Genomic DNA, 16,065 nt, shown 5'->3' on the forward strand with positions numbered 1-16,065 from the left:
GCTGGAGCCAATGGCCACCGCCACCCTCCACATCGACGGCGACGACGTCATCCTCGACGTGGGCCATCTGGCCGGGCAGGCGAGCGGCGACAATGGCGACGCGGTGGACAATGCGTTGATGAGGCTCCCGTGTGCTCTCAACGCGGTCGGCGTCCTCACCGGCACGATGGCCGCTGCGGCTGCCAGGAGTGGTGGAGGTGTGGGCCGCGATGTGGATGGCCGGGGATTGCCGACAGCCAGAGGGGAGCTCGACGGTGCTCGGCTGCCGGGAGTGGTCGGCGGGGAGAGGGAGAGTACCTCGGCGAGCGTTGGCGTTAGGGGACCGCCGTCCGTCGGCATGCGTTGGCAACATCGGTCGACGCCTCGACGAGAATTCGGGAAGGAAGGAAAGGGGAAAAGAATGAAAGAGAAAGAAGGGGGGAGAGAGAGGGGAAGAAGAGGGGAGGGAGGCTGACATATGGATCCGATTTTATTTTGGAGAGGATTAATAGAGAGTTTGTTGGAGTGAGTATCTAATTTGACTGTCTAAATCAGAAGGAGAGTTGGCCATATGTATGTTTGGAGAGTTCGATTTGGAGAGACTATCGGAAAGACTCTTAGCCAGAACTAGGCACTGCCCCTGTGACCTTGGACACATTGATTTTACAAGTTAAGAAACATAATTTAAACTTGATGTCAAGATGATGCATCATGATAACCCGGTCCACAGGGGTACACAGGGTGACCACTCCTCTTCCCCTCTCTGCATATGCGTCAGCCGCCAGGCGACGGCGGACGGCCACCGACAGCCGCCGCATGCAGCTAGGGTCGTGCCCGTGCGTGCCGGCTTTGGCGGTGGCGTGTGGCGATCACCGGCGTCCTCGGAACGAGCAAGCCAACGACGCGAGGATGGGACGGGACCAGGGGAGGAGGGCAGTGCCGCGGCCTGCAGCGGTTGCGTGCAATTTGCAAAGCAGTCTGGAGCTTGGTTGCGCTGGAGATTGGAGCAGCCGGGTGGGAAGGAGACGATCGAGGGTGGATCATCGGATCCTGTTTCCGACACCACCACAGTAAAGGAAGGCTCGTTCCCAAATCCCATTTTTATCTGTTGGTGTGTAAAATGAGAAATCAATGTACTTCAGTTGGTTAATTTTTTTTTACTGTAAACTGTGGACTTTATCACTGCAGAGACCAAAATGAAGGAAGTATGTGGATTTGAAATCACACTCTTCTTGTTGTAAGAACACCGAAATTAATAAGCATCATGTTCTGGATCCATCAGAAATGCCTCTCAAGTCCCATGAATCTTTTCGTATGCTATATATTTGTCAACATAGATTATAGTTTGTCAATTGTTGTTTCATTCATGGATTGAATTTTTTTTCTAAATATGAACCTTACATTTAGCTTTTAGATACTTCCTCTATCCAAAAGTCTAATACCTATTTCATTCTTTGGTTTTCCAAAAGTCTAAGGCCTATTTGTAATCTCTATATGCTAAATTAAATTGTTGACCGGAACCAAGACGTCCTTTTAGTACTTACTCCCTCCGTCCCAAAAAAAGACAAACCCCGGTTTCCGTGCCCAATTTTTGACCGTCCGTCTTATTTGATAAAATTATGAAAAAAATTAAAAACACAAGTCACGCACAAAGTATTAATCATGTTTTATCATCTAACAACAATAAAAATACAAATTATAAAAAAAATTCATATAAGACGAACAGTCAAAGTTGGACACGCAAACCTAGGGTTTGTCTTTTTTTTGGGACGGAGGGAGTATTGTCACATGCATGTGTGTAGTTCATTAGTTTTGTCACTGGGTGGATGAGTTAATTACTTCTTGGTCATGGTGATAAAAGAAATATGTTTTTAGATTTTTGGATGAAGGGAGTATCTCTTAATTTCTGAGATATACATGCATTTAAGGTGCTCGATAAACACGTAGCTAAATTATTTTATTGTTAACTAACCTGTAATCTCTCTATGTTAATTTGTGGTGTTTTGATATTGTGTATATTGTTTTCTTTTCCATTTAAGTATCCCATAGTAACTCTGAATACCAATAGAAATCTTCCATCTGCCACAGTTTTGCAGTGCATTCCATTGTATGGGCTTAAACATAGGAATCTCAGTAAAGAAAAGAATGTGATAGTTACAACCTTTTCAATCAAGATTCATTATCAGCGGTGTAATGAGATATATGATTATTCCAAATTCCAATGCAATGTGCTTGCTTGATATTATGTGAAATCACATATAGGTGAATTTAGCTTTGGATGTGGATTTGTACTGCACAGTATTTAACTGCAGGCAGCGCACGCTATCCTTTTTTCCCACTCCATACAGTTCTACTATTCATTATTCAATGTATGGGAAGGTAGCCTATGCTCATGTATCAACAGAGTATTTTCATTGTCTGTTTCTTGCAGAATAAACCATGCACATGCTGATGAAAAGTGACAGCCAGCATGTATCATGCATCCCGTGAGAGCTACTATGCACTGAAAATTGGTAGTGTTATTCTGTGTTACATATTGCTACTGATGACTTGATTTTTATTTTATTTTTTCAATTAAAGCTGAAATTAAACCTCCCATTCTGGCTGTTGTTCAAGACAAAAGGTCCATCTTTTGCTATTTTGTTCCATAGCAATAATGTCAGAAAAAGCCTATATAACATGTACAATACAACATATCTGTGTTAGTTATTTAATTTCTTGCTTGATCTGTGAAGTGAAATCAGATTTATGCATGATTCTTCTTTGTGGTTTATCAGCTGGGATCACATGATGCAGAAATATCCAACTTTGGTCTTGTGTTATGCTACAATAAGGTAAGTCATTCTTTGACAAGGGGAAGAAATTCCAGCATTCATCAAAATTAGTAATATTTAGTAAGGAAAAGTATTACATTGTATTGAAAGGGTTTCCTTTGTGACCTAAATTACAGGTGTAACATGTTTGCAAGTGTAAAAAATTATACTAAGCTTCCAAGCATGCCCTTACATAGTACACGCAATGTAATGTTAACAAAAAATTTGGCCATGAACATCGTGTTGAATGTCAATTTCATGAGCACTTTTAGCTTCTTTTATAAATTCCTACTTCCATTGTTGGATACAGATTCAAGATGATAGATGATAGACTTAGGCTGTGTTCTTTCCCCCATTTTCCCAACCCACCTCTCTCGTTTTCCACGCGCACGCTTTTCAAACTCCTAAACGGTGTGATTTATGCAAAAACTTTCTATATGAAAGTTGTTTAAAAAAATTATATTAATCCATTTTTTTAAAAAAATAGTTAAGACTTAATTAATCATGCAATAAAACAAACTTCGTTTTGCGTGCTAGAGAGGAGGGGTTCCACCCCCTCCTCCGAACACAGCCTTAGATGAGCACATGATAGGGTAATTACTAAGAAGGTAAAATGGTTATGAATTAAGACTACGCAGGTAGTTGGGAGACTATTGTAAAAGACTAATGACTTTTGTTGCCTTCTGATTTTTCCTTTTCAGAACAGTTTGCAAATGGAAGTTAGCATTATAGAACTTGGAAGCCATCTTGATTGTGTGGACAAACATACCAATTCCAAAGCCGTCTTTTTAATCTAGTATATCATGATGCCATGGGGTTATTTGGCCTAGCTTATTTGCATATGTCAGAAAGAACTAGGGAATTGTGTTGGGGGGCACAAATAGCCATTTTATTAGTTCTCTTCTTTTCATTGTATAGTTGGCCTGGCAGATTTTAGCTGATTGGCTGAAAATATGATCCTATTGCTTCACGCTCATGAGAAATAAAGGGACCAATTTGTTGATATGCACTGCAAAAGTCGATGGTCGATGCTATTCCTGACTTGGTGTAGAGAATCACGGACCTCTATAGTAAACTAAGTTTTTGTTCTAATCATTGATCTTAGTGATTCTATACGGTCAAATAATTCAGTTTATACTAACCAAGCCTCATTGAAATGCCCAAAGAATTTTGTCGCCTTCTTACTGACAACTGGAAGGACTTAATTCTGTCATCTTGCGGTAATATTCAAATTAAAATGATGAACTAAACAAGGAATTATAAGAAATCATACATACATATTAGGAGACAGAAACTTTGGCATGGGAACACTATGTTCTTAAGAAGTGGTCCAGCCTTCAGAAGAGCTCTGATATTTCGAGTTTTCAGGTAATGCTTCTTTCCCACTACACCTGAACATCAACGGTGTGTTGTAGCTGCTTCAATCTTCAGACTTTTGTATGAAGTTTCATGGTAAACATGTATCTAGCTTTCGTTCCAGCTGTGCACCTCTAAAGCTGTACTCTGCAAAACATGCATCTACTCATTATATTACTTTGCATTGATTTTCATCAAGTGCATGTGCTACTTTAAAATATTTTCTGTTAAGTCAACTGATACGTAAATATCCGTGTGAAACTATAATACTCTAGAGTCTAGTGGGAAATATTTTGTAGTTAATGTATAGGTATCAGTTCCAAGGGGCTATTACTAAGTTGTATGTATTGTGATACTCTAGTAGCACCTCTAGGTCCTGGGCCCAACTCTCTATAGAAGCGAATTTCAGGTCTAGTTAAAAAAAATCACTTGCTAGCCCTCGTAAAAAAATGTGTTAAGAATCGACCTATTAAGGGTGGGCCCTCGTATAGGGGACAAGGGCTTTAAAGCAGGATTAAGGACCGATCCATACGACGTGAGTCCGCGTGTTAGGGGCCAGGTTTCGTGGCTTTTCTTAGTCGGTTTGGTTGAGGCTTCTTCTTCTTAATGTGGGGTGGTCATGCCTCCACTGGTCGAGTTTTTTTAATACCAAGTTATATATATGCTTATTAGTAACCAAATCTGTGGGATGTTTGACTGTATTACAGTGAAATACTGGAGAAATCTGGGAGTTAGTATTAATGAGGACTTGTTGCTGTGGTTTTCTGACTATGAGCTACCACAAGAAATGATAAATAGATATCTATTATTGAATCTGGAGATATAATGTGATACTAAAGCATAAATAGTACTGCTGCACTGCACCATGCAAGGACAAGTGGTCCAGTATAAGAAAACAAGATTATGGCCAACAGCTGCATGAACCTCCATGTGCAGCTTCAAAATAACCGGCTGCCTTTGAATATTCTACTGCTTCCCCTCAACAGAGTCAACATTAGCCATATTGTTTTGGTTGCAAGTTGCAGCTTGCAACACTCATTTCTCCTGAGAAACCCAACCTTCTTGCAGGTAGAGGAACAAGGAGGGAGATGGCTGGCCTGATTTCTTCAGGAATCATCAAGTGGACGGCAAGCAAGCTTTCTTCACTGGTTTCGGCATCACCTGGAGCATCAGCATCCAATGAGCAGAGTTCTGCACTCAGGGATGTGAGGACGCTGCAGAGGACGATGGCGAGGATCCAGCGCACGCTTGCTACCACCGATGAGCACAGCATCAGAGATGCATCTGAGAGGCTTCACCTGAGGGAGCTTCAGCAGTTTGCCTACGATGCCCAAGATGCAATCGATCTGTACAAGTTTGAGCTTCTGCGGCGAAGGATGGATGATCCAAACAGTCATGGAGATGGCGGCAGTAGCCGTAAACGCAAGCACAAGGGGGACAAGAAGGTACCACCAGTTCTTCGATCTCCTGTGATTTTTCTTTTCCTTTTCCGTTTGATTCATCAGAAAAGTTTTGCAGATTTACCATTTTAGTGAAATGCAAGCATGTGGATGGTTGGTCTAATTACTCATGTTACCATAGGTAGACAATATTGATTCTTGAAGTATATTGACATATTCCATTATCTCTAACATAAGAATCATCGATAAAACCGTTGCTAGTCTGCAGCTGTTGTCATGTCAACTACAGTGAAATAAATGAGCTAGGTAAAAACATGGGATTGAATGATTGTAATAATTTAATGAAGAAATTATCAAATAAAAAATAAATTTATAAAAAATGGTTTTATAAATGGTTTTATAAATAAAAGGCACTTTCTACAAGCAACTTACTAGAAAAATATTATTTTCTATTTTTTTTATTCAAGTATTTTATCTCCAGGAACCTGAAACTGAACCGGAGGAAGTTTCAATTCCTGATGAATTGGCTGTTCGGGTAAGAAAAATCCTAGAAAGATTTAAGGAGATCACAAAGGCATGGGATGATCTCCGTCTAGATGATACAGATACAACAATGCAAGATGAGGAACATAGCATGCTCCCACTGCCTACTACCCCATATGTTGACGAGCCCACTATCTTTGGTAGAGATGAAGATAAGGAAAAGATAATCAAAATGCTGCTCTCTGTGGGTGGTGCCAATGAAGGAGATGTGTCAGTTCTTCCCATTATTGGAATGGGTGGAGTAGGAAAGACAGCACTTGTTCAACTAGTGTACAATGATCGAAGGATTCTGAACAGATTTGACTTGATGGGCTGGGTTCATGTCTCAGAGAATTTTGATCTCAAAAGCATAATGCGTAAAATTATCATGTCCTTCACGAAAAAACCATGTCAGATGACACAAATGGATCAGCTCCAGTATATGCTAATAGAACAAGTTGTTGGCAGAAAGTTCTTGCTGGTTCTTGATGATGTGTGGAATGAGAGGAAGGATATTTGGGATGCATTATTATCAGCCATGTCACCTGCACAATCAAGCATAATATTGGTAACTACCCGCAATACAAGTGTGTCAACAATAGTCCAGACAATGCACCCCTACAATGTGAGTTGCCTACCTTTTGAGGAATCCTGGCAACTATTCAAGCAGATGGCCTTTTTGCACCAAGATGAGAGTATGAAAACAGATTTTGAGGTTATTGGCAGAAAAATTGTTCAGAAATGTGCTGGCTTGCCTTTAGCAGTGAAGGCAATTGCCAGTGCACTTCGCTTTGAGGAAAATGAGGAGAAATGGAATGACATATTGGAGAGTGAACAATGGGAGTTACCAACAACAGAGGATACTGTGTTACCGGCGTTAAAATTAAGCTATGATCAAATGCCAATCCACTTAAAGCGGTGCTTTGTTTTCTTCGCATTATTCCCTAAGAGGCATGTTTTCTTGAAGGAAAATGTGGTATATCTGTGGATATCTTTGGGCTTCCTTAAACGGACCAGCCAGACAAACCTTGAGACTATTGCAAGGTGCCTTAATGACTTGATGCAGAGGACTATGGTTCAGAAAATACTATTTGATGGAGGACATGATTGCTTCACCATGCATGACCTTGTACATGATCTTGCCGCGTCCATCTCATATGAAGATATTTTGAGAATAGACACTCAACACATGAAGTCTATGAATGAAGCATCAGGAAGCCTTAGGTATTTATCTCTGGTTGTGAGTTCTTCAGACCATGCGAATTTGGATTTGCGTACATTACCAGTGTCAGGAGGTATCAGGATATTTCAAGTTGTAAATTCTATGGATGACAATAGAAGATATTTTTCATCCTTCTTCAAAAATAACAGAAGATGCTTCTCCAAGTTGTTCTCACATCACATTAACCTTACAATTGATAATGAGCTATGGAGCAGTTTTCGGCATTTGAGAACTTTAGACTTAAGCCGCAGCTCAATGACAGCATTGCCTGATTCAATTAGAGGACTGAAGTTGCTCAGGTATCTAAGTATTTTCCAAACAAGAATCTCCAAGCTCCCAGAATCAATTTGTGACCTCCTTAATTTGAAGATCTTAGATGCAAGAACAAACTTTCTTGAAGAGCTACCACAAGGCATTCAGAAGCTGGTCAAGCTCCAGCATCTCAATTTAGTCCTTTGGTCTCCCCTGTGCATGCCAAAAGGAATTGGAAATCTGACCAAACTACAAACCTTGACAAGGTATAGTGTTGGAAGTGGCAATTGGCACTGCAATATTGCTGAACTACATTACTTAGTGAATATCCATGGTGAATTGACCATTACAGGATTAGGTAGAGTGACCAAAGTTGATGATGCTCAAACAGCCAACCTGATTAATAAAGAGCATGTGCAAACTCTAAGATTAGATTGGTCTGATGGATTCTACTCTAGTGAATGTGATCATAATTCTAGTCATATAGATGTAAAAGCAACACCAGAATTAGCAGAGGAGGTATTTGAGAGCTTAAAGCCAACTAGCAACTTGGAGGAGTTAGAGGTAGCTGACTATTTTGGGTACAAATACCCAAGTTGGTTTGGAGGTTCTGCCTATTCACAATTGGCCAAGATAACTTTATGGAAGCAAGGCTGCAAGTTCCTTCCAACACTTGGCCAGTTACCTCAGTTGCGTAAACTTGTAGTTATACGCATGGAGGAAGTAGAGAGAATCGGGCAGGAGTTTCATGGCGAGAATTCCACAAATCGATTCCCAGTATTGGAGGAATTGGAGTTTGAGAACATGCCGAAATGGGTGGAGTGGACTGGAGTTTTTGATGGTGACTTCCCTTCACTTCGTGAGCTGAAAATCAAGGACAGCGGTGAATTGAGAACCCTTCCACATCAATTATCATCCTCTTTGAAAAAATTGGTCATCAAGAAATGTGAAAAGCTGACAAGACTGCCAACTATTCCCAACCTAACAATCTTACTTTTGATGGGCAATCTTAGCGAAGAAATACACAATAGTCTGGATTTTCCAATGCTCCAAATATTAAAAGTGTGTTTCACGCAAAAACTTGTGTGCCTTGAACTTGACAATAAGAACCTACCAATCCTGGAGGCACTAGCTATAAGTGGATGCCGGGGGCTATTTTCTGTGGTAGGATTGTTCAGCCTTGAATCCCTCAAGCTTCTAAAAATAAAAGATTGCCCAAACCTGCAGTGCCCTTTACAACCACTTCAACAGCAGCTTCAGTAATGTATTATCACGAACTGTCCTCAATTACAGGAATGGATTGAGTGGCAACAGTCTCTAATAGACAAGGAAGATAAGGTAAGAGCTTTTTTTTTTTATCTGTGCTTTCTTTGTGCCTTTTGTTTTTTGTTTTCTTCACTGAAATTGATGTATTTTATCCTCAGCAGCAACCAGAATTTGATAATGCAAGTTATGATCAAGAGGCTCTTGGTGCACTGAGCGACAATAGTGAGGATGATGTTGAAGTTTTCAATGAAGATGAAGATGACGATTTCTATGATGAAATGCTAGAAGTTGGGCAGTCAAGCGGGACAGCAATTAATGACGATGATGGAAGTAACGATGCTGTTTGAAGTATGAGAGCAATATTTTTGAACATCACGTGCAAATGATTTTGTTTGCATGTCGTTCTCCAACTTCAACTTGATTAATCCAATTTGATGTGCTACTTCCTATTTTTTATAAAAAAACTACAGTGCAAAATATACCAATTTCAGGTCGAAAAAAATATGTGACATACATTCCATTAGCTGGATAGCTATGGTTTTAATGTAGGAAAAACTGTTATATAAGTGTCTTACAAAATATTTCTGAGCTCCCAATCTTGATAACAAATGAAAAAAAAACTCATAGAAGTAGGAAACATGAACCGTAAGTAGAAGTATTTAAAAAACATGTGGTTTGAGCTTTCTAATTTTATGACAAACTTGGCTACCATCACGGATTTCCAGTGCTGCCTCAAATTTCCCTTTGGTTCAGTTGCATTTCTCGGATAAACAAGTTTTCTTGTTAGCGACAATTGCATATTTTTTATTAATAATTTCATATTTTTGCAACTAATTGATTGTCACTATCACTATTCATGCATCATGTTTATGCGTCTGCAGGACTGCAATTCGTCCAGTTGTCCATCTATGGTGACAAATTGCAATTGTCTAGAGCAAGACAGGGTAGTAAAAAGGTACAGCTATTTCACGCGTACCCCAAGTTGAATGTGTGTATGCAACCTTGGTTGAATGATCGTTAGTTATGAACCATACGGCAGCTAAGATCCAGATTTAGCCGTTTGGTTAAATATCGATCCAATTATATGCATTGAGGCAGTACCAGATACATAAGGCGTTAATTTCTCAATTATCAGGAACGAAGAAATTGGAGGAAACAAATTAAAGGTTAAAGACATCACCATCAACTTTAACAAAAAAATCATCTTTGCATAAGCATCTACTACATCCAGCAGCATGAACATATAGTGTTTAAGGTATCGGACATGGAAGATACTTAAATACTAAGCCAAACGGTTCATATTTCAAAATTCAGCTAACACCTCAAACGGTTTCACTAATCATGCAGATCACACTTCATGCCAGATGTTCACTTCTTATACTTCTTTGGTGCCCTGCATCATTACGAAGTTGCAGACGATAAAACTTTATGAAAACAAGCATACATATTTGCAAATGGATGGTTCAATGCTACTTACGCCGCAGTTTGAGCAGGCACTGCTGGAGCAGCTGGCTCTCTTGGGCCCTGTTTGTCATCATAAAAGTATTAAAAACACATGGCCAGCAAATAATCAAATATGAACAAGCCAGGCAAATATGCTTTACCATGGAACATCTTCAAAAAATTAATCATGATTTGACAAGCTTATTGTAACATGAATGACGTCCCAGTGTCATTTAACATGAATGAGTTGACAGCATTGCTTTACTAGCATTTTTTTATTTGGTGGAATAAGATATATTTCAATATTGAAATGCAAATGCTAACACATTAGATATTCCAATGAAAAAAAAAAAACTATAACCATAGAAATCGTCTCACCTGAGCCAACCTCTCGTCACGCCTGGCAATCTTCCTCTCACGACTGGCCTTGCTCTTGGCACGCTTAGCCTCAAACTGGTCAGAGAGTGTCTTCTCTCTTGCCTTCTCAGCCTTAGACTTGTGGATACTTTCCATGAGAACACGCTTGTTCTTGAACATGTTACCCTTGACCTTCATGTACATGTCATGATACATGTGCTTGTCAATCTTCTTGGCCTCACGATACTTGCGCAGCAAACGCCTGAGCACACGCATCCTCCTCATCCACAGGATCTTGGTGGGGAGCCTAGCCTCCCTGGTACCCCTACGCTTACCTGCAAAATGGCAGAATAAGGAATACGCAGAGACATTTTCACACTAAAATAACAATGAACTTAATTGTACACAACGCACCATAGCCAGAGTGACGTCCCTTCTGCTTGGCCTCATGGGCTCTCCGTGCACGGGACCTGGAGTGAATCTTCTGGGGCTTCTTGATAATGAACCCATCCTTGACCAACTTACGGATGTTCTGACCTGCAAGCACAAAGGAAAAAAAATCAGATAGCCTTCCAAGAATTTCAGGCATGTGATATGAGTCACAGATATATACAGGGCAACAAACTTCAGTATCTAGAACAGTAAATAATTAATAGGATATTTTATTGGTTCTTGCAGGAAATGAGTTGTGACCTATTCCAATAGGACATTACACAAACTCGCTTGCAGATAAGCTACACCATAATTCATACGCTCAGACAGGATCATACCACAGTTGTACAAATGGTGATGCAGAATCAAAATGAACCAATGAGCTTTAGAAGTTGGAATTGCAATTGCAAAACTGACAAAAAACTGATCCTTTAATGGTAATCATCATTTGGGCATGAATTGCCAGCATCCTAACTGATTTAGGTAACGAATAACTCAACGAAGAAGCACAAATGCACATGCATATCTAAATGCGCCAGGCATCCCCTTGTCTCTTTGTATATTAATCACTATAGAGGACAGTTAGTCACATTCCCAGAACAGCGCCTTGGATTAGAACCCCTAACGACAACCTTGATCAATCGGTAACAACACTGCATGGTCCAATCTAGATAGCATACACTCCAAGGTCAATATACTGGCCATTTCTCTAATGTTCTCTTCCAAACAAATACACCCAGCACAACAACCTAACAACTCCTATAGAACTGGGAGCACGCGATTCCCACGAAGCAATAAAATATTCCTACCAGAATCGCCGGGGGCAAAAATTTTCGCGCGGATTAGCAGCATGGCTTCAGATCTAAGCAAATCACGCATCAACACCACACAAGTAGCAGGCACAGAACATCATACGGTAGGGCAAGGGGAGGGTTATGGGGGGGAGGGACGAGGAGGGGAGTTCTCACGGGAGTTGGCCATGGAGATCTCGTTGACCTCATTGGGGTCGAGCCAGACCTTGCCCTTGCCGCATTTGAGCACGCTGGAGGCGAGCCGCTTCTGCAGCTTGAGGGAAACCATCGCCGCCGCCGCCGCCGGCTTCTTACCTGTGTGGAGTGTGTGGTGAGGGGGGTGCAAGGGTTGGCCGCGTGCGGCGCCGGGGGTTTATATAGTGAGAGGGGCTAGGGTTTCAGCCCGAGCGGGGAGACTCATGGGCCTTGGGCCCATCAGTGTGTTGGGGTTTGCAGCGGGAATAAGTTCACTTTATGACCCTCAAATGTCCACGACCTTAAATTACAAAATCGGATATCTCGACCCCCAAACTCCTAAAACCGGTGCATTTGACTCCCTGGACCGTTTTGGGAGGCGGTTTTGCTGATGTGGCGCCGTGCGGTGCCTACGTGGCAATATTGACCGAGTTTTCGGTCCACGTAGCGTTGACGTAGCACCTACGTGGCGGTAGAATTAAAAAATATGCATGGGACCCATTAGTCATTCACACAAAAAGAAACATGGGCCCACTAACATATGGGACCTATATCCTCAAGAACTCATGTCGACGATACTGTGGGGACGAGGGCTACTAGTTCCTACCGCACGATCGGAACTGTGGCATGCTAAATAGGCGCGGCTCTTACCCCCAGATGGGCCAAGTTTGACAAGTACTCCCTCCTTCAAAAAAAAAAAAAGACAAACCCTGGGTTTGCGTGTCCAACTTTGACTGTCCGTCTTATATGAAATTTTTTTATAATTCGTATTTTTATTGTTGTTAGATGATAAAACATGATTAACACTTTGTGCGTGACTTGTCTTTTTAATTTTTTTCATAATTTTTTTAAATAAGACGGACGTCAAATATTGGGCACGAAAATTAGGGTTTGTCTTTTTTTGGGACGGATGGAGTAGTACTGCTGACTTTGTTAGTTTGTGCTTTAATATTAGCAAAAAAGTGTGGTCTGTGGTGTATTGCATGGGCTGTTCCTAAACATGCATGCACCTAATTAATCTAAATGTACTGTGTGGGTGGATCATTTATTTGCTGGTCTGATAGTTTGTTTAGTTCAAAAATGTATCTTTTTTTCCCTTCCGATAACGTTTCGATGCACCTTTTTGATTACGATTGTCGACGGGTGATACCCGTAGACCGGATATAGAGGGTATTGGGGTACGCTGGTACAAGGATCTACGTAGTACGACATCGAGTAATCAAAAGACAAGAATTATACTGGTTCAGGCCCCTTGATAGGTAATAGCCCTAATCCAGTTGATATGGGATTATATGGTGGAAAACACAGGTTACAAAGGAAAGATGGAACTTGTCGAATCCGGCGAGATTGTAGTCGAGTTGATTCGACTAGCTCTTGACGACGTGGCCCCTCGCAGGCTCCGGCTTCGTAGGCTGTGTGGGTTGTGTTGGCTCTGAGATTCGATCCTCTATGCCCTCCCCAGGGGTCCCTTTTATATCGCAGGTCTGGTGGTCTCCGAGTAGGACTCGAACACACCAGACCCAGACCCAGCTCAATACGTAGGTAACCCAGTTCTTATCCGAGAAGGACTCTTCCCGTCTATTGATTTCGTGAAAGGTTTCCTTAGATCATAAAGGAAATATCCGCATACGCGTGGGTATGCCATGTCGATACGTAACGTATATCGAAGGGTAGAGGGTATGCCTGACCCGTAACCCTGACAGTAGCTCCCGACTTCTGCTCAAAATGAACTCGTGCGACCATTCGCGACTTCGGGTGTCGAGAACGTTATCATTCCAGGTACGAGAACCACGGAGATGACGTGTAGTCGAACATGCCGTTTGAAGCCCAACGGTCACGAGTGAATTTTGAACTTAAGTCAAAAACTGCCGCGCGTAATGGACCTAGAAATTTCCGGCGGGGATTTCTCTCAGTTCCTTGGAATTCGCACCGTCGGGGGTGCGCCTATTTAAAGGGATTTTGGGTGCGCATTTTGAAGTCCGCCCACTCCATCAAGCACACACCGCCCGTTAGCGCTCCTCGCCTTCTCCACTGCCGTAAAGAACCCTAGCTTCGTCAGCTTTAGGTCCATCTCTGGCGATCTTCCAGCAGCGATGGATCTCGGCAAGTCGGCTTCCACCAGCGCGACCCTGAAGAAGCTCCAGGAGGATGGCGCCCTTCCTGGCCGTGAAAACGCGGAGAGGGAAGCAGGAGGTACAAATCCTCAGCCCATCTTAGGTCGCATGGTTGTGATCGAAGATTATGTTGTCTGCGGGTTTCTCTCTTCACCCTCCGAATTCCTTCTGCTGGTTTTGAATTTCTATGGGCTTTCTCTTCTGCACTTGAACCCCAATTCCATTGCTTTCCTTAGTGTCTTTGTGCATCTTTGCGAGGCCTACATTGGGGTAGAGCCCTTTCTTGATCTGTTCCGCTTTTATTACGAGTTGCGCTGGATGGAACCCAATAGGGTGTCTGGTTGCGTCGGGTTCCGACTTCGTGACGGGATGAAGTCGCGCTATGTCCCCTTCCAGTGTCCCTCTTCTCGTAGTAAATGGCGGAACAGGTGGTTTTACCTTGAAATCAAGGATTCAAATCCGATCCTCGTTGTTCCCGAGGAACAACAAGATTCTGGTCTGGACCGCCAAGCCCCCCTTGACCCCCTCTCTCCAATCGTTTATCGACATCATCGATGATCTCCGAGAACGGGGCTTATCGGGATATGAAGTCGTTGCAGACTTCGTCGATAGGCGAATCCAGCCGCTCCAGGCTCGGGCCCACCCGGCCTATAACTATTCCGGGCCAGATGACGCGACCCGGGTTTCTCCTCGGGGTATCTTTCTCGCATTCATTTTGATATGCTTGTACTCGCGTTCCTTTTCGACTTATCAAAAATTGATTCCTTCTTGACAGGTCTGAGCAGCGAAGCCGTGGAGCGGCGTGTTGGTCAGGTGATGATCAGCGGCCCGACTACGGCGAGCGACATCCCCGCACCCTTTTGTGAAAGGGGAGTGACGGAGCACGACGAAGCAATCAATGTGAGTTCATTCGATAAGCGTCCGCCTTCTTTGCTCAAAATCAGCTTATGACATGATTTAGTGTAGGCCCTTCCTTTGACTGATGTCGTCGGTCCGCTCGCGGATCATCAGGTGGCGGCATCTCTGAAAGAGAAGGTCGTCAAGGTGGCGTCTGACGCTGCCACCACTAGTGGTGGCAAAGCTCCGACTAAGGCGAGGAAATTCTCGTCTGTGCTCGGACACCGCCGCAAGGCGGCGACTCCCTCAGTAATTTTCACCTTGTCGTCAGGTTATGTAGCAAGGAAGGTTTGTTCTCACTCTATGTTGGTTGTTTTGTAGGCTTCCGACGTGTCTCCTCCGCCTGCGCGACGTAAGCGCATTGTGACGATCGGCGAGAAGTAAGTAAAGAAACTTTTAGATTCTCGTGTCTTCTGTTTGAGTGGAATTTTGATTCATGGCGGTTTATAGGGAGGCGCGGGCGAACGTTGCTCGGGCCAAGTCCGGGGGAACGTCTAGCGCGTCCCCTGTCACGGCGTCAACAGATGTCGTGCCCGTGGTCGGGAGTCGGGAGGCGACGCCAAGCGGCCCCGTCAGCGATCCCGCTGGGGGTCGTGGTCTGCCAGAGGCCGTCCTCACCTGGGAGGAGCTCCAAGTCGAAATGGGGCGCCTTCTCGAAGCCGGTGCTCGCGGCATCGGCCGCGAGATCTCAGAGGCGAGGGCGGAGACGGCGGCGGCCAACGCGCGTGCCGAGCGCTTGGTGCGGGAACTGGCTGAGGCCCGCGAGGACCTCACGAAGATGAGGGAGCTGGTGGCCGGCAACGAGCGCCAGCGCAAGGGGCTCGAGGACCGCATGTCGGAACTCGGGGATAACCTCTCCGAGATCCGTGGTTCGCTGCGGGTCACCTACACCGGTCTCCACCAGCTTGCCGAGGAGTGCGGCATCAAGTCCACGATCCCGGCGAACCCCGACGAGTTCTCGTTGACCTCTTCTCTTGCGGAGCTGGCGACGGCGATGGGGAAATCCCCTCCAAGCATACGGCCAGG

The 16,065-nt window shown here is 43.4% G+C and overlaps 2 protein-coding genes across 3 annotated transcripts; one reads left to right on the forward strand and one right to left on the reverse strand.

Moving 5' to 3' along the window:
- Positions 1-5,185: 5,185 nt before the first annotated feature.
- On the forward strand, positions 5,186-9,252 carry LOC9266605 (putative disease resistance RPP13-like protein 1). Of its 2 annotated transcripts, none has more exons than XM_026024231.2 (3): positions 5,186-5,593; positions 6,030-8,882; positions 8,969-9,252. In XM_026024231.2, the coding sequence occupies exons 1-2, from the start codon at positions 5,237-5,239 to the stop codon at positions 8,805-8,807; spliced, it is 3,135 nt and encodes a 1,044-aa protein (XP_025880016.1). In that variant the 5' UTR covers positions 5,186-5,236; the 3' UTR covers positions 8,808-8,882; positions 8,969-9,252. The 2 variants fall into 2 exon arrangements, with proteins under 2 accessions (XP_025880016.1, XP_025880017.1); XM_026024232.2 differs by having other exon boundaries at positions 8,972-9,252.
- Positions 9,253-9,970: 718 nt separating this feature from the next.
- LOC4333317 (large ribosomal subunit protein eL19x) lies at positions 9,971-12,177 on the reverse strand. Its single transcript, XM_015777253.3, has 5 exons — positions 12,011-12,177; positions 11,025-11,147; positions 10,632-10,945; positions 10,288-10,334; positions 9,971-10,203 (listed from the first exon to the last, which is right to left on the reverse strand). The coding sequence occupies exons 1-5, from the start codon at positions 12,120-12,122 to the stop codon at positions 10,179-10,181; spliced, it is 621 nt and encodes a 206-aa protein (XP_015632739.1). The 5' UTR covers positions 12,123-12,177; the 3' UTR covers positions 9,971-10,178.
- Positions 12,178-16,065: the final 3,888 nt, after the last annotated feature.

Source organism: Oryza sativa, chromosome 3 (assembly GCF_034140825.1).
Source record: "Oryza sativa Japonica Group chromosome 3, ASM3414082v1".
Classification (NCBI taxonomy): Eukaryota; Viridiplantae; Streptophyta; class Magnoliopsida; order Poales; family Poaceae; genus Oryza; species Oryza sativa.

Coding starts and splice junctions, on each gene's coding strand:
- LOC9266605 (XM_026024231.2), top strand. CDS start 5,237: ATGGCTGGCCTGATTTCTTCAGGAATCATCAAGTGGACGGCAAGCAAG. Junction 5,594..6,029: donor AGCACAAGGGGGACAAGAAG/GTACCACCAGTT, acceptor TTTTATCTCCAG/GAACCTGAAACTGAACCGGA.
- LOC4333317 (XM_015777253.3), bottom strand. CDS start 12,122: ATGGTTTCCCTCAAGCTGCAGAAGCGGCTCGCCTCCAGCGTGCTCAAA. Junction 11,148..12,010: donor GATCTCCATGGCCAACTCCC/GTGAGAACTCCC, acceptor TTGTGCTTGCAG/GTCAGAACATCCGTAAGTTG. Junction 10,204..10,287: donor GTGCCTGCTCAAACTGCGGC/GTAAGTAGCATT, acceptor GTAATGATGCAG/GGCACCAAAGAAGTATAAGA.